General features: G+C 49.4%; 1 protein-coding gene across 1 annotated transcript in view; it reads left to right on the top strand.

The window, feature by feature from the left end:
- Window positions 1-18,621, top strand: part of LOC140429985 (ufm1-specific protease 2-like) — a 107,142-nt gene extending 88,521 nt beyond the window's left edge. Inside the window, exons 10-12 of the mRNA XM_072517561.1 lie at window positions 5,955-6,037; window positions 6,268-6,392; window positions 18,365-18,621. Coding sequence (XP_072373662.1) covers window positions 5,955-6,037; window positions 6,268-6,392; window positions 18,365-18,448 — 292 coding nt within the window. The 3' untranslated portion in view covers window positions 18,449-18,621. The remainder of the gene's footprint in view (window positions 1-5,954; window positions 6,038-6,267; window positions 6,393-18,364) is intronic.
- The last annotated feature ends 212 nt before the right edge of the window (window positions 18,622-18,833 follow it).

Here is an 18,833-nt window from a genome sequence, read left to right as displayed (position 1 = left end):
GGGCACAGATAAGTGGGCTGTTTCAAGGGCAGTCATAAGGGTGTCTGAGGTATGGATACTGGTGCACCCTGGCCTGTTGCCATGGCCACCTGTCCTGATTCTATGGCTTTAGATTGTAAATATGATAATAAATCTTTCAGATTTATCATCCCCAATCCCGGTTCCCCTAACGGTGGCGTTGGGGTTATCACTGCAGGAGCCCTCTCCTCAACTTGCTTGTTTGGGCTCTTACAATCCCTATTGAAGTGTCCGGGTTTCCCACATCCATAGCACCCCGACCTTTTGTCTGGGATTCTGCTGCCTTCCTGTTTCCACTCCCTTCCCTTGGAGGTCTTTTCCTCATCCCTTTCCCCATTCTGGTATGCCAGGGTGAGCTTACGGATCACCTCATCTTCCCTGAGATTTGGGTCTTGTGGGTCAAACCAATATTCTGCCTTGGCTCTAATCCTGGGGAGACAGTTAGCCATTGGTGTTTTAAGCCAGTGGGCTGCCCTCCCATCTAAATTCTGCCTATCGAGGGGGGCCCCGCACGCTCCCTCGTATACTGTCCACGCCTGTCTTCGAACATGTCTGGGGACTCTGCTACCTGTTGTTTCATCTCCCTCACCCTCATAAATGGGCTACCCTGATTTAATCCCATGGCCTCTAAAACAGCAGTAGGCACTGCCGCCACTGTTGCAGGTCTTCCCTCTTCCCGGGAGGTCATTGCCTTGCACAGATAGGAGTCCAAAGTCATCAGCAGCAACTTTACCCTTTCCACCGCATCCCAGTCATTTATATCAGCTGCCTGCTGCACCTCCATAAAGTGTAACGAGGGGTCCCCAGTCCTAGACAATTTTGGGATGTGGGTCACCATTCCCCTTAGTGTGTGCGTCCCGTGGGGAATGATAATGTCACTTTCTAGCGGTCCCCTGTCTGCCTGTCCCACTGGGGCACCATACTTGCGCTGTCTTACCGGGCACATCTGCCCTACCTGGGCCTGCTGTCCCTCTAATTCTCCCACCTCCGGCTCTCCCACCATGATCGGTAACCCTACCCCCTGGTGTGCTACACATGGCGCAGACGCCGCTAACCGAGGGTGCTCTACGGACCCCCCTTGGACCTGTCCCTCCCTGGACAGCCCAAACCCCACCTGCCGACCCGGACACATTACCGGCGCCTCAGGAGGCGGTCTAACCCCCCTTGCCCCTGGGGAATCGTCTGTTGCTTGAAGCCCGCTATCTCCTGGGGTCCCTCCCGGTCCTATCAGGCAGATCCGTCCCCTTGCCTGGGACAGAGCCTCTTCCAGATTTTTGATCCTCAGCTGACAAGGTCTGTGGTTGCTCCCACCCAGCTCACTACAGGCCACCCTGTACGCTGCCCGGATATCTTTAAATTTCCCCTCTAATTCTCTGTACCTTTGGGTACCCTGTACATGACTTCTTGGAAATTTCTCTCCCTCTTTTTTGCCTCTGTTACTTGGCATTGGAGGTACTCCTGGGTATTCCGGTTAGACTCATTCACCTGCTGAATGAACTGTTTGGCTTCATACAACTCCTCATAGAGCCTTTCCTCTGCCCTAGCGCTTTCCTCAGCATTTCTCTGTACTACCTTAAGTTGGCTCTCCAACTCAATAATTTGCTTTTCCATTTTTGCTACCTGTTCGGACAAGCATACTAGCCAGACTGCCTTTTCCTGGTTTTTATGATGGCTCTTACTCTCTGTCCATTCCCTTGCAGCCTGAACTGGCTGCTCTGCTCCTGTGAGAGCTAATACCCATGGTTTTGTGAGATTAATTTTCTTGAATAAATAGGAGGAAATCCTCGCTTCCATTTTACTCCTTTCTCTCACCCCCTCTGGTAAGCCACAAATTCCAGTCCACCGTCGTCCCTTCGTGGTCGCCATTGTAACGAAAAGGGTTTCCTTTACTCCGCAACAGGCTGGTATTGGGTGTCACAGATAACTGTGGGAGTCTCTCTCCTGCAGGTGTTAAAACCACAACCCGGAAGTGTCGCACTGGGACAGCTTCACAAGAGAGAGGGGACAAGTCTCACTATTTATACCTAACCAGTGATGTTGTCCTTCTGCCACACCAGTTACCTTGACTGCCACCTACACCTGTGTGAGTCTCTCTCCTGTGATGGTGAAATGTCACCCGGAAGCGCCCCACTAGTGCAACTTCACAAGAGAGAGAGAAAGAGGGACCACTGTTTATTCCTGACCAATAGCCTCTCTTGAGTGAGCGTGCCCGAAGCCCTCAGATTCCCTTTTCCGGTCCTTGACTACGGGATTATGTCCTGGCAATTATTGTGACTTAACCAGAGCGGACAGTGAAAGGAAGGTGAGACCACAATAATGGTAGTTTTTAAGTAATTGATTTATTCAAGAGAAATTAACTCTTCTGCAACTCGGATTAACCCACACACACAAACACCGATTATGAAATACTACGTGTAAAACAAGAGACAAAATGGCAAATCAAAAATTCTTACAGCTTACACAGATTTCCTTTAGTGACGCAAACACAGATACACAGATATATTCACTCACCCACCCCAAACCACAACAAGCTATACTAATTGGGAGTTTTCTGTGAGCTGGAGGAAAATACTCACTGCTCCAGGGACAGGATAGTTAAGAAAACGTTGGCACAGATTTCTTTAGATCTTCTTCCAAGCTAGCCGGTCGTTGCGGCTGCTGTTCCTCCGGTTCTCATGGTGTGTTTTCAGCCAGGCAAAGTGTGTGTCAGGCAAGAGAGTAGAGTTCTTCAACAGTTCCTCAGGCTTGACTTTTTAAGGGCAAAACCATGAATGGGTCAAACACTGACCCTCCCACAGCTGAGTTCCAGGACAAAGGAAGCCTTTCTGATTGTTGACAGAATGGAAGTGATCAAGTTCCCCAATCAAAAGGTGTCAGAATGTAATTTGATTTTAATCAGTGCCCTTACAAAAGCTTGCAATGTCTCTGGTTTCTGCTGGTCTCTTGACAATGGTCACTTGAGACAACTTTAATCGTTATCTCATTAAGGTATTGTGAGTCTTTCTGGCCGGGGCCGCAAGTGATTTGCATTTCAACTGCCCCTGGTCTCTGAATGAGATTGGGCTGCTTAATGACTCATGGCCTGTTTGTCTTGATTCGGTTGTCTGTCTGATCTGCCCATTTAAAATGGAATGTCCTGTTCCAACATGTCCAGTTCATTTTGGTCCTTTGATGAGTTTGCTACAACTCACACCTTCCCTAACGGACATTAGCGAACCAGATGGGTTTTTCCGACAGTTGACAATGGTTTCATGATCATCATTAGACTTTTAATTCCAGGGTTTTCATTGAATTGAAATTCCACCATCTGCCGTGGCTGGATTTGAACCTGGTTTCGCGGGTGTCTAGGTTAGTAGTCCAGTGACAATACCACTATGCCACTGCCTCTCCTGTGCTATCTAGAAGTCTGGAGGGGTTTCTGCAGCGCATCTTGTAGATAGTAGACACTGCTGCCACTCTGCGTCGGTGGTGGAAGGAGTGAATATTTGTGGGTGGCGTGTCAATCAAGCGGCCTCTTTGTCCTGAATGGTGTCAAATTTCCTGAGTGCTGTTGGAGTTGCACTCATTCAGGCAAGTGTAGAGCATCCCATTACATTTCTGACTTGTGCTTTGTAAACGGTAGACAGGCTTTGGTGAGTCAGGAGGTGAGTTACTTGCCAGAGGATTGCCAGCTTCTAACCTGTTCTGGTAGACACAGTATTTATAGGGCTAGTCCAGTTCAATTTCTGGTTAATTGTAACCCCCAGGATATTTATATTGGGAGTTCAGCTATGGTAATGCCATTGAATGTCAAGTTTCTCTCTTGATGCATTGTGTGGTGTGAATATTACTTGCCACTTGTCAGCCCAAGCCTAGATATTGTTCAGTACTTGCTCATTTGGACATGGACTGCTTCAGTATCTAAGGCGTCATAAATGGTGCGAAAACTCATGCAATCATCAGTGAATATCCTCACTTATGACCGTATGATGGAAGGAAGGTCATTGATGAATCATCTGAAGATGGTTGGAACTCCTGCAGTAATGTCCTGGAACTGAGGTGATAGGCTCCAACAACCACAACCATCTTCCTTTGTGCTTGGTATGATTGCAACCAGAGGAATGTTTTCCCACTAATTCTCATTGACTCAAGATTTGCTAGGATGCTCTGGGACAGAGATTATTGACCTCCAACAACCACAATCATCTTCCGATGTGCTGTACGTACCAGTGTTGCTCAGGCACCTTTAATGCCACACTTGGCCAAATGCTTGATGTCACCTCACCCCTTGAGTTCAGCTCTTTTCTCCAAGTTATTTTCTTCCATGTTTGGATCAAGATTGTAATGAGGTCAGGAGCTGAGTGGCCCTGGTGTAACCCAAACTGCACATCAGGTTAGTTCTGTTTGATAACACTGTCAATTACAACTTTCATAATTTTGACGGTAATCGAGAACAGGCTGATGCGATGGGAATTGCCTGGATTGGATTGGTCCTTGCATTTTCTTGCAGGACATATCTGGGCAATTTTCCACATTGACGGGTAGATGCCACTGCTGTAGCTGTACTGGAACAGCTTGGCTAATTAGTGGCCAGAAGCAATGCTCACCCTTCAATTAAGGATCACAGACAGAAACTACCGGTCCAATAGGAGGCCCCAGAGAATGGAAGGGGCTTGAGCCTGCTGTTGCATCTTGAGTTGCTCTCTCAGCAACTGAAAAAAAATTTGAAAGAGGAAGAGGCAAAACTGTGAGACCAGGCGGGAGAGTCCTCCATGTCTGTCTGGAGAGATCCCCCCCCCCCCCCCCCCCCACCCCCCCCCCCCCCCACCCCCCAGCCCATATCTGTTGCTAGGTGGCCACCTCAACACAGCTGCCATGATGCTGTCGCTACAGGGATCCCATAGGTCAACTGTAAAATTCCAGTTGCCATCTGATAATTAACCTTAAACATACTTCAATTGACTATCAGCCACTTGTGGTCATGTTGCTCTTCCACCCACTACCCTGGCTCCCAGAAAATGTGTAGCAGCAGGATAGTGCTGGCCAACTGGCTGGTGGTGTACAAATTACTCACCTACACACTTTCTTTCTCGTCCTCACATAGGGACGATATTAGATATTAAACTAGATCAGGATTGGTCTAATTGGGAATTTGATATTTGTATAAATAAGTTGTATTATCTTAATTTGTTGACAATTCTGATATTTGTTTACTGACTAGCATGATGATTAATTAAGATATATGAGGTTTTGGCCCGGGAGCCTTACATTACCAAAGGGGCAGCACGGTAGCACAGTGGTTAGCACAGTTGCTTCACAGCTCCAGGGTCCCAGGTTCGATCTCCGGCTTGGGTCACTGTCTGTACGGAGTCAGCACATTCTCCCCGTGTCTGCAGAGGTTTCTTCCGGGTGCTCCGGTTTCCTCCCACAGTCCAATGATGTGCAGGTTAGGTGGATTGGCCATGATAAATTGCCCTTCGAGGTTTGGTGGGGTTATGGGGATAGGTTGGAAGCGTGGGCTTAAGTAGGGTGCTCTTTCCAAGGGCCATTGCAGACTCGATGGGCCGAATGGCCTCCTTCTGCACTGTAAATTCTATGAAAAGTGCTCAGAAATGATTTTCGAACAGTTTATTAAAAACAAATAGGTTAAATATGACGTAACTGCTAAGTGGTTAGGGGAGAGCAACATCTTGGGGTTACCACTGACCAGAAACTTAAACTGAACGAGCCATACAAATGCTGTGGCTACAGGAACAGGTCAGAGGCTAGGAATCCTGTGGCGGGTAACTCTCTCTCCCTTATCTTCCCAAAGTCTGTTCTCATTCTGTCACTCCCAATAGGCATTCTCTCCTTGCTCCCAAATTCAGATCTGTCACTTCTTCCCTCTCGATTGCTGGTCTCTCCCCCCAAAATAACAAGGAGTATCGAAAGCAAATGAAATACTTTAATTTTTACAGGTCAAAAGCTGAGGAACCAAGAGAACTTGTTCCTCATTTCAGACATCACGGAACTCCGATTGTGATTTGGAACAAAGTGATTTGTAAGCTTGTGACTTCATTATTTCTTCTTTTTTTAAATTCTGAATGAAAATGCGGCTAAGAAATTATGGAATTTGGGAGAGTTAATTAAGTGGTGTATCAATTGAATATATTTCAAATGGCTTTATATAAAAAATAAGTAGAGAAGTATGATGATGTGAATAAATTTTATGTGTTGATTCCTTAATTGCTGATGTTGCTTTTTTTTGTTGTTGCTGTTGCTGTGAAATAGTTTCTAAACCTAAGGCATACATATTGCTGGGAATGGCAGAGGATGCAAAGCTGAACACCCGAAAAGTCCTTACCTTAAGCGCAATGTACACAGGGCCTGATGAGATCCCCAAGATAATTGAAGAGGTATGTGTAGACCAATGATTTTTCTAATCGGATATGAATTTATAGAGGGCGTTCCTACTGAAATCAAATTAGGTGATTTTTTTCAAATTAGTTTGTGTGATGAGAACATCAATGGCAAAGCAGCATTTATTGCCCCATTCCTAATTGCCCTTGAGAACATTTGAAAATACAAATTAGGAGCAGGCGGCCACTCGACTCCTCGAGCCTGCTCCACAAAAAGGAAGTGGCGTGCCATCTTCTTGGACTGCAACGTCTCTGTAGCAATTTGATAAAACTGAGTGGCTTGCCAGGCCATTTCAAGGGGGCAGTTAAGAGTTAGTCAAATATTGCTGTTTCTGAAGTCACATGTAGGCGAGGCTAGGCCTCGACCGATCTGTTCGTTCATTGACCGGAATTCTCTGGCCGTTCGCTGGTGGCCGGTTTCTCTGGCCTTGCCGGCAGCGCAACCACTGCCCGCCCGCGGGTTTCCCGGCAGCATGGGGTGGCTTTAATGGGGATCCCGATTGAAATAGTAGTTACGTAGCTTAACTAGTAAGAGACCTGGGGCTGACTTTGCTAGCCCTTCCTGCACGTGGGACCTTCCTGCACGTGGGACCTTCCTGTCCCGCTGATGGAGACTCCCCGTGGCGGCTTCACGGCAGCACGGACAGCGGACAATATAAAAGGTCGTAGTCACTGGGGGGGACTGGAAGACCACTGGTCAATGGCATGCCCCCTCCACCGCCAGAAGACATACTGGGGGATGGGGAGTGGGAGGTGGAAAATCCCCCCCTGGACTAATGAATTGACACTTGAGTTCAAATCCCACCTTGGCAACTGGGGAACATAAATTAAGTTAAGTAATACCTCGAATAAAGGCTCATATTGTAACAAAATATTGGATTGTTGTAAAAACCCATTGGCTCATTTTTGTCCTTTTAAGCAGGAAATCTGCCCTCCTTGCCTTTACTGACCAACTTATGACTCCAGAGCCACAGCATTGTGATTGATTCATGGTTACCTTCTGAACTGGCCTAGGAAGCTGCTAAGATGTATTCCAGATGATGGTGGTCAGCCATCACCTTCTCATGAGCAATAATGGGTAATAAATCCTAACGTCACCAGCGCCATCTCTCATTCCAAACGATTTAAAGACTTTGGGTGCGATTTAATGGAAACATTTATAAGTGCCATTTCGGTGCGATTTTCGGGGTGTTTCTCGACGGTTGCGCTGGTGAGATTAGTACCGGAAATGAGCCCCCGTGAGCTTCTCACCATTACTGGCTGTCTTGCCATCTGATTCACCAGACTCATGCCTCAACAGCTCACTGCTAGAAGAGGAGCTGTTTTAAGTGCTCCTTCACCACTCACAAGCATGGCAGCACGCAGGCCTGCTCCTTGCTTTTGTGATACCGACCGGCTAGGCTTCTGGGCGCTGTGGAACAAAAGAACAAAGAAAAATACAGCACAGGAAGAGGCCCTTCAGCCCTCCAAGCCTGCGCTGACCATGCTAAGGTGAGATGGGACACTATTGGAATTCTTTGAGGACATTATGAGTGCGGTGGACAACGGAAAACCGGTGGATGTGGCGTATCTGGATTTCCAGAAGGCAATAAACAAGGTGCCACACAAAAGGTTGTTGCATAAGATAAGGGTGCACGGCGTTACAGGCACTGTATTAGCATAGATAGAGGATTGGTTAACTAACAGAATGCAAAGAGTGGCGATAAATGGGTGTATGGATGTTTTCCTAGTTGGCGATCAGTGACTAGTGGTGTGCCTCAGGGATCTGTTTTGGGACGCAATTGTTTACAATTTATACAGATGATCTGGAGTTGTGGACCAAGTGAAATGTATCAAAGTTCACAGATGACTTAATTTACCAAAATTCACTAGACTCTGGGTTGGTCCTGGCGGATTGGAAAATAGCAAATGTGACACCACTGTTTAAAAAAGGAGGTAGGCAGAAAGCGGGTAATTATAGGCCAGTTAGCTTAACTTTGGTAGTAGGGAAGATGCTGGAATCTATCATCAAGGAAGAAATAGCGAGGCATCTGGATGGAAATTGTCCCATTGGACAGACGCAGCATGGGTTCATAAAAGGCAGGTTGTGCCTAACTAATTTAGTGGAATTTTTTGAGGACATTACCAGTGCGGTAGATAACGGGGAGCCAATGCATGTGGTATGCATGTCTGGATTTCCAGAAAGCTTTTGACAAGGTGCCACACAAAAGGCTGCTGCATAAGATAAGGGTGCATGGCATTAAGGGTGATGCACGATCAATTGGACAAAGATGAGAATTGAATACAACTGAGGCTTTATTGCTCAGCTGGAGAAATGGCTGCTGCACGGAGGACACACATATTTATACTCCACCTACTGGGCGGAGCCAGCAGGCAGGGACTACCGCCGTACCTGTAGTACAGGTGCTACCGTACATCACCTAATATAGGTGTAACAGTGGTTTACCACATTCACCCCCTATTAAAATTGATTCCGGCGGGAGTGGTGGAGAGCAATATACAGCAATTGAATTTACATATACAATATTTGCGGAAAAAAACACATTTCTTTTGAAGTTGAGTGAACCAGTTAGAGGTTTAAGTCCGGGGCCTTGATGTGCCGCTGGGAGCGACGCAGTGGTGGCGGCGAGGCCGATGCTGGTCTGGTCTTCGGTGACTCCGGGAGCGTGCTGAAATCCTCTCCATCCTCGGGCATGGGCAGGGGGAGGACGGATGGTCCTGGGGGGGGGGGGGTTGCTGCTGGGAGCGCCCGGGGAGGGGGGGGGGGTGGAGACGGGCCAGAGGTGTGTGTGTGTGTGGAACCTGCTGGTGCCAGGTCCCTGAGGGAGACAGTATCCTGGCGGCCGTCGGGGTACACCACGTAGGCATACTTGGGGCTCGCATGGAGCAACTGCACCCTCTCCACCAATGGGTCCGCCTTGTGGAGTTGAACGTGCCGACAGAGAAGGATGGGTCCTGGACTGCGAGCCAAGTCGGGAGCGACACCCCAGATGTGGACTTCCCGGGGAAGGCAAAAAGACGCTCATGGGGTGTGTTGTTAGTGGCGGTGCACAGTAGTGACCGAATGGAGTGTAGTGCATCAGGGAGGACCTCCTGCCAGCGGGAGGTTCCTGGACCATAGGGCCAGTTGAATGGCCCTCCAGACCGTCCCGTTCTCCCTCTCTACCTGTCCATTTCCCCGGGGGTTATAGCTGGTCGTCCTGCTGGAGGTGATACCCCTGCTGAGCAGGAACTGACGCAGCTCATCACTCATGAATGAGGATCCCCTGTCACTGTGGATGTAGGCGGGGAAACCGAACAGAGCGAAGATTGTGTTGAGGGCTTTGATGACGGTGGCAGACGTCATGTCGGGGCATGGGATGGCGAAGAGGAATCTGGAGTACTCATCGACCACACTGAGAAAATACGTGTGATGGTCGGTGGAGGGAAGGGGCCCTTTGAAATCCACGCTGAGGCGTTCAAAGGGGCGGGAGGCCTTCATCAGGCGCGCACGGTCTGGCTGGTAGAAGTGCAGTTTGCACTCCACACAGACCTGACAGTCCCTGGTGATTGTCCGTACTTCTTCGACGGAGTAGGGCAGATTGCGGGCCTTTATGAAATGGTACACCCGTGTGACTCCCGGGTGATAAAGGCTGTCGTGCAGGGCCTGGAGTCGGTCTACTTGTGCGCTGGCACATGTACCTCGGGATAGGGTGTCTGGGGTCTCATTGAGTTTGCCAGGGCGATACAGAATCTCGTAATTATAGGCGGAGAGCTCGATTCTCCACCGCAAGTTTTATCATTTTTGATCTTGCCCCGCTGCGTGTTGTTGAACATGAATGCTACCGAACGTTGGTCAGTGAGGAGAGTGAATCTCCTGCCGGCCAGGTAATGCCTTCAATGCCGCACAGCTTCAACGATAGACTGGGCCTCTTTTTCGACGGACGAGTGCCGAATTTCTGAGGCATGAAGGGTGCGGGAAAAGAATGCCACGGGTCTGCCTGCCTGATTGAGGGTGGCGGCTAGGACGACATAGAACATAGAACATAGAACATACAGTGCAGAAGGAGGCCATTCGGCCCATCGAGTCTGCACCGACCCACTTAAGCTCTCACTTCCACCCTATCCCCATAACACAATAATCCCTCCCAACCTTTTTTGGACATTAAGGGCAATTTAGCATAGCCAATCCACCTAACCTGCACGTCTTTGGACTGTGGGAGGAAACCGGAGCACCCGGAGGAAACCCACGCAGACACGGGGAGAACGTGCAGACTCCACACAGACAGTGACCCAGCGAGGAATTGAACCTGGGACCCTGGCGCTGTGAAGCCACAATGCTATCCACTGTGCTACCGTGCTGCCCTAATCTGCCCATCTGATGCGTCGCTCTCCACTTGAAAGGGCAGTGTCTTGTCTACTGCGTGCATCACGGCCTTGGCGATATCAGCTCTGATATGGGTGAAGGCCTTTGAGCCTCGGCCGTCAGGGGAAAATTGGTGCACTGTATGAGTGGGCGGGCCTTGTCCGCATAGTTTGGGACCCACTGGGCGTAGTATGAAAAGAACCCCAGGCAGCGTTTCAGGGCCTTGGGACAGTGGGGGAGGGGGAGCTCCATGAGGGGGCGCATGTGGTCGGGATCGGGCCCCAGAACTCCGTTCTGGACCACATAGCCGAGGATGGCTAAGCGGTTCGTGCTGAACACGCAGGTCAGGCAGGGAGGAAGTGGTCGAGCAAGGGAACCATGGTTTACTAAAGCAGTCAAAACACTTGTCAAGAGGAAGAAGGAGGCTTATGTAAAGATGAGACATGAAGGTTCAGTTAGGGCGCTCGAGAGTTACAAATTAGCTAGGAAGGACCTAAAGAGAGAGCTAAGAAGAGCCAGGAGGGGACATGAGAAGTCTTTGGCAGGTAGGATTAAGGATAACCCTAAAGCTTTCTATAGATATGTCAGGAATAAAAGAATGACTAGGGTAAGAGTAGGGCCAGTCAAGGACAGTAGTGGGAAGTTGTGCGTGGAGTCCGAGGAGATAGGAGAGGTGCTAAATGAGTATTTTTCATCAGTATTCACACAGGAAAAAGACAATGTTGGCGAGGAGAATACTGAGATTCAGGCTACTAGACTAGAAGGGCTTGAGGTTCATAAGGAGGGGGTGTTAGCAATTCTGGAAAGTGGGAAAATAGATAAGTCCCCTGGGCCGGATGGGATTTATTCTAGGATTCTCTGGGGAGCTAGGGAGGAGATTGCTGAGCCTTTGGCTTTGATCTTTAAGTCATCTTTGTCTACAGGAATAGTGCCAGAAGACTGGAGGATAGCGAATGTTGTCCCATTGTTCAAGAAAGGGAGTAGAGACAACCCCGGTAACTATAGACCAGTGAGCCTTACTTCTGTTGTGGGCAAAGTCTTGGAAAGGTTTATAAGAGATAGGATGTATAATCATCTGGAAAGGAATAACTTGATTAGAGATAGTCAACACGGTTTTGTGAAGGGTAGGTTGTGCCTCACAAACCTTATTGAGTTCTTTGAGAAGGTGACCAAACAGGTGGATGAGGGTAAAGCAGTTGATGTGGTGTATATGGATTTCAGTAAAGCGTTTGATAAGGTTCCCCACGGTAGGCTATTGCAGAAAATACGGAGGCATGGGATTCAGGGTGATTTAGCAGTTTGATCAGAAATTGGCTAGCTGGAAGAAGACAAAGGGTGGTGGTTGATGGGAAATGTTCAGACTGGAGTCCAGCTAGTAGTGGTGTACCACAAGGAACTGTTTTGGGGCCACTGCTGTTTGTCATTTTTATAAATGACCTGGAGGAGGGCGTAGAAGGATGGGTGAGTAAATTTGCAGTTGACACTAAAGTCGGTGGAGTTGTGGACAGTGCGGAAGGATGTTACAAGTTACAGAGGGACATAGATAAGCTGCAGCGCTGGGCTGAGAGGTGGCAAATGGAGTTTAATGCAGAAAAGTGTGAGGTGATTCATTTTGGAAGGAATAACAGGAAGACAGAGTACTGGGCTAATGGTAAGATTCTTGGTAGTGTGGATGAGCAGAGATCTCGGTGTCCATGTACATAGATCCCTGTAAGTTGCCACCCAGGTTGAGAGGGTTGTTAAGAAGGCGTATGGTGTGTTAGCTTTTACTGGTAGAGGGATTGAGTTTTGGAGCCATGAGGTCATGTTGCAGCTGTACAAAACTCTGGTGCGGCCGCATTTGGAGTATTGCATGCAATTCTGGTCGCTGCATTATAGGAAGGATGTGGAAGCAATGGAAAGGGTGCAGAGGAGATTTACCAGAATGTTGCCTGGTATGGAGGGAAGATCTTATGAGGGAAGGCTGAGGGACTTGAGGCTGTTTTCGTTAGAGAGAAGGTTAAGAGGTGACTTAATTGAGGCATACAAGATGATCAGAGGATTAGATAGGGTGGCCAGTGAGAGCCTTTTTCCTCGGATGGTGATGTCGAGCACGAGGGGGCATAGCTTTAAATTGAGGGGAGATAGATATGGGACAGATGTCAGAGGTAGGTTCTTTACTCAGAGAGTAGTAAGGGTGTGGAATGCCCTGCCTGCAACAGTAGTGGACTCACCAACACTAAGGGCATTCAAATGGTCATTGGATAGACATATGGACGATAAGGGAATAGTGTAGATGGGCTTTAGAGTGGTTTCACAGGTCGGCGCAACATCGAGGGCCGAAGAGCCTGTACTGCGTTGTAATGTTCTATGTTCTATTACTCATCAGCATCCCGGCACCCACCAGCACAGCCTTTCATGTCCAATTGCGGTGCCCACACATGCCATCTGCCATAGACCTCTCCTCCCCCCGATCCATCAAGCACGTGGCTCACAAAGCCCTCTCTATGTACCTGCAGGAGAAGATAACCAATAATAAGGGAGAAAGGGCCAAGACAGGGGGTGGAGTACTAGAGATCCGCGTCCTCACCCCCGACGAGGAACAGGCCCTGGAGATCACTGGGTTGTCCGAGGGGAGAGCAGTCACCAACAGCAAGGTTGGCCTGTGTGATAAGAGGTGAGGATCCGCTGCCCCTTCACCCAGATGACCTGCCTCATTTGAGTTGTTCATGTCAGACGTAATGATCTTTCCCTCTCACTGACCACATGTCCATTGTCTTGCAGGATCTCCATCTGATGGGGCCAGGCCATCATCCAGAGACCCTCCTCCCCCTTTGCCACCCAAGAGACCACCTTGAAGCAGAACTCTGAGGAGACCACCATCAAGGCGCACAGTTATCACCCCCACCTTCCACCAGCGCAGAGACACACACCTCGATGGATGACATTAGTGGACAGGCTTCTGGGGCATAATTTGGTGAGCACCACACAGACGCACATCAGGTGGAGGCAGGAACATCCAAAGGAGTCAGCAGTCGGAGGTCTGCTCGATCCCAGGACGCAGCCGAGCCCCAGTCAGATGCCAAGCTTCTGGGCAAGGCTAACCGAGAACCGATGTGGGTGCTAAAACATGGCCGTGAGATTCAGGAGGGGATGTCAGCGACTTTCCAGCGAGTGCATAGCCAATTGGCTACAGATCCCAATGGCTACGGATGCAGGAGATGATGCTGACAATACACCAGCAATACACCAAGACCAACACTGCGAGGGTGGCGACTGCAGTGGAAAACCTGCAGCACAAGGTCTTGAGTGATGGTGTCCAAGGCATGGCTCAGTCTATGCGACAATGGATGAGCGATCCGACAGCATGCACCAGTCGATAAGGGATATGACCCAAATGCAGGTGAACATTGCCAAGACACTGAAAAGCATCGACCAGTCGCTGAGGGACATGTTCCAGATGCAGGTGAACATTGCCAGAGCACTGCAGAGCGTGGCCAGACACTGAAGAGTACCACTGAGGGCGTTGACACCACGGTGCAGACAACGGGGAGGTGCCAGGACTAGCAAAGCCAGATGACACAGAGGCCTACGGGAGGAGGAGGTGCTGGAGGCTAACCCAGGGTCTGCCACCAAGGAGTCGACGGGGGTCTCCAGTTCTTCCGAAGCCTCCACTCCTGACAGCGGCGCATCTTAAGAGCAGCAGGTAGAACAGAGTGGCATGGCAATGCCAGTGACACCAGTAAGTCAGCCAGGGCTCTCCAGCTCTAGACCCTCAAGAGGATGTCCGCCAAGGGCATCAAGGTCTGCCAAGGGCATCAAAGGCTACAAGGCGCAGAACACAGCAGGCAGCTGCCAACTCTGATGTGCATCCTGGGGACACACATATCAGAATGGGAATGGAGGCGTGGTCACTAATAATAATAATCTTCATTAGTATCACAAGTAGGCTTACATTAACACTGCAATAAATTTATCTGTAGCTCGGGGGAATGGCCACTCTTAAAACATGTTACACCTGATACACGTGAAACCTCTGTCATGTTAATCTTCACAGCGTGCCTGCTTGCAACCCCATCCTCTGTTGCCCTCCACTTCCCCCACCGTATAGGCACAGTGGTCAAAGATCAAATGTCCCCGATGCAGAATGTGAATGTGCAGAAAGACAGGAGTCAGACTTTGGCATAAACTGAGGATCATCAGAGTTTGCCTCACGACAAGTGATCATCACTCTGCTGCCTTGTATATTGACCCTCTGACAGTGCCTACACAGGACCATCACCCTGGGGTGATGTTACACAGACCCTTGGAGGGTGGAACACGGTAGTCAGGGGGAGGGGGAGGGGCAATGGGGGCGAAGGAGTGGAATAGGGGGAAGGAGTGGAATGAGGGGAGTGGAATGAGGGGAATGAGGGGGAAGGAGGTGAATGAGGAAAGGAGCGGAATGAGGGGAGGGGGCGAGCTGACGGACAATGCCTCACCCTATGAGAAGCGGGGGTCCTAAAGTGTTTGGTAGGCCACCCAGGCAGCAGCTGTTGATGCCCCTGTTATGGGTCGACAATATTTAAAGATGGCTTGAAGGCCTCACAGACGAAAAGTCCCTCAACACCCCTTCAGGTCCAGGGGTGACGCCCAACCTGGAACACTTCAGCGCCCCCACCCCCCCCCCACCGATCACACCCTACCCCCTCAGGAGTCCCCATCCCCCACCTATGGCAGCAGGGTCGAGGTTTACCCATTTGCATCCATTTCGCAGGTCCAGCATATTACTCTCAGGCCCTCCATGCTTCTCCAGTCACCAAACTTGAGCCTTTCATGGTGCACCTCGCAGGAAATGAAATGAAATGAAATGAAAATCGCTTATTGTCACAAGTAGGCTTCAAATGAAGTTACTGTGAAAAGCGCCTAGTCGCCACATTCCGGCGCCTGTTCGGGGAGGCTGGTACGGGAATTGAGCCGTGCTGCTGGCCTGCCTTGGTCGCTTTCAAAGCCAGCCGTTTAGCCCTGTGCTAAATCCGGGCCTGGGGGGCTGCTTTGTGGTGAGGGGAGGGGATGGGTGGCCAGCCATGGGAATTCGATATCGGACTGCATGCTTTTCCCTGGATTCATGCTTGCTTAAACTTTGTTTATCTCTAACATTTCTGATTCACAATAACAAAAGGATTATCGGATCAGTGTGGGTAAAACGATCAGCCATGATCACATTGAATGGTGGAGCAGGCTCGACGGGCTGAATGGCCTGCTCCTGTTCCTAATAGAAATAAGAATAGTCAACCACTGGAATTCACATTTTTTTGAAGTATTTTTATTCCAAATTTTCAATACTTTTACAATTTACAGCAAATATAAAGCCGTCCCCCCCCCCCCAAAACACATTAAGCCCCACCCCCCCTCCCCTCAGCAGTGAATGGTAACCCTCCCGCCACTCCGGTTTCCTCCCACAAGTCCCGAAAGACTTGCTTGTTAGGTGAATTGGACATTCTGAATTCTGCCTCTGTGTACCCGAACAGGTGCCGGAATGTGGCGACGAGGGGATTTTCACAGTAACTTCATCGCAGTGTTAATTTAAATATAATAACGAGTATTATTATTAACCAACTCTCCAAAATGCGAAATGAACAAACCCCAACTATTGTAGAACCCGTCTCTCGCTCCCCTCAGAGCAAATGTCACCTTTTCTAGGGTTAAAAACTACAGCAGGTTCCCCCCCCCGCCAAGCCGAGGCACAGGGTGGAGAAGCCGACCTCCACCCCAACAAGACCAGCCTGTGAGCGATCAGTGAGGTGAAGGCTAACACATCTGTCCCCACACTCGTCTGCAACTCGGGCCAGTCCGACACCCCGAATATGGCTTCGAGGGGACCGGGCTCCACATCCACATGCAGAACCCCCGAAATGGTGCTGAACACCGTCCTCCAAAACCTTCTCAGCTTCAGGAAAGCCCAAAACATATGTACATGGTTCACAGGGCCCCTCCCACATCATTCACAGACATCCTCCACCAACTCGAACAGCCGGCTCATCCGAGACTTTGTGAGGTGCCCCCGGTACACTACCTTCAGCTTTATCAGCCACAGCCTCGCACATAAAGTCAAGGTGTTTACCCTCGAGAGGACCTCACCCCACAATCCCTCCTCCAGTGCCGCCCCCAGCTCTTCCTCCCACTTCGCCATAACCCCCTTCATGGGTGTCTCCCCTGCAACTCCTCTCTTTTTTTCCCTAAAATTTAGAGTATCCAATGATGTTTTTTAGTCTGTGCAAGCAGCTTCCTGTGGACCCCACCCTCACCCTCCCCATACAAACAAAGACACATCCAAAACCACAGGTCACCCCCTCCAAAAAGAGAAATGCCACAAATGGCAGGGAGGGAGAGGGGGGGGGGGGGTGCAGCTGCCCACTTACTTATTGCCCCTCAGCAAAAATACATAACAACAAAATCACCCACCCAAGAAGAAAAACATCCCATCTCCGGCCCCTAAACTACCCACATCTTCCAAACTCTGTTGTTCCAGTTCCTCTGTCTCCTATCAACGTTCATTTCTCCCCCAGTTTATGGTCTCTAATGAAGTCATTGGCGTCCTCTGGGGTTTCAAAATGGTACTCCCGGCCTTCAAAGGTCACCCACAGATTTATCGGCTACAGTATCCTAAACCGAATCTGCCTTTGGTGTAGAACCGTTTTGGCCTCGTTGAACACGGTGTGCGCCTTTTCACCAGCTCCACTCCAAAGTCCTGATAGATTCAGACCCTGTTCCCCCTCTCATTTGCAGTTCCGCTTCTTCCTGGCCCACCGCAGGATCTTGCCCTTCTCCTCAAACTTATGGATCCTCACAATCACTGCCTGCAGCGGCTCCCCCGCTCTCGGCTTCTGCCTTAGGGACCTGTGTGCCCTATCCACCTCCAGGGCCTTTTCCAGCACCCCCTCCGCTACCAGCCCCGCCAGCAGCCTTGAGACGTATCTCATGGCACTCGTGCCTTCCACACCCTCAGGCAGGCCAACGATACGCAGGTTCTGCCTTCTGGATCTGTTCTCCTGCTCCTGTACGTTTGCCCTTGGCAACTTGCAAAGATCCCCCAGGAACCCCACCTTCACCTCCAGCACCCAATCACTATGGTTGGACATCACCTTCACCTCCTGGATCTGCAACCCCTGTGCCTCCAAGCACTTCTCGACTCCCTCCATCAATCCTTTCAAGGGTGGTACCACTTCCTCAATGGCCTTCGACACATCTTCCTGCATCTCCTTTCGCTGCTGGTGGAACTCCTCTAATGAACGCTATCAGCTGCTCCATCTGGGGTTTTCCTACTTGTGACAACCCTTCCCCCTCCGCCATCATTCCAACTGCTGCTGTGCCACAGGTCTCCTCCAGTTCCTTGGCCAGGTCTTTTGCCTTCTTCTGCTGGGTCTGGTAACCAGCAGACATGCCACTCCTGGGGGTAACTTCTCCTCCACACCTTCAGCTATACTTTCCTGTCAAAAAAGAGCTCAAATCGACGCCTTCGAGCCAGAGCTGCCCTGTGTGCGACCGCTCACTCCATGGCCGCCACCGGAAGTCCCGATGATCACCATTACTGAGACTAGCTTTCAATTCCTGGTCAATTAATTTAACTTTATTCTAAGTAACCATTTTATCTTGTGTATTTCAGGCTGTCGGATGGAAAGGAAAAGAATTTTGGGATGAAATGGAGCTCTTTAGCTTAATCTTGCCTCAGCGACCAATGGGTGTTTAAACTTACTACTACCTAAGTTCACGTACTTATAGAACTGTGACTGTGATAGAAAAGGGATAGAATTTTCAGATGCACTGGACTCTTACAATCTTTGTGTACTTAAAACCAGATGAGAACTTGAATATTGAGTACATGTGCTTCACTTACTACAATAAAAACAGCAGTTAAATATATCTTTACAATCTTGTTGATTCATTTGCACGATAGACAACCTGGTGCTAAAAGATCACAGGTGCTCATTGGAAAGCAGTTGGTTGACTTTCACTGTGGTTTATGTATTCATTATTGAAAGTATTTATTAAGCAATCTGATTTTTGAATAATTCAAAAGCTATGAAATCAAAGAAACTACTTAAATTTAAGAAACTTCATACAATGGCTTGCGG

The sequence above is a fragment of the Scyliorhinus torazame genome, chromosome 9 (genome assembly GCF_047496885.1).
Source record: "Scyliorhinus torazame isolate Kashiwa2021f chromosome 9, sScyTor2.1, whole genome shotgun sequence".
Taxonomy (NCBI): domain Eukaryota; kingdom Metazoa; phylum Chordata; class Chondrichthyes; order Carcharhiniformes; family Scyliorhinidae; genus Scyliorhinus; species Scyliorhinus torazame.
The sequence above is the reverse complement of the archived record's forward strand: the minus strand, read 5'-3'. Positions and strand labels throughout refer to the sequence as shown.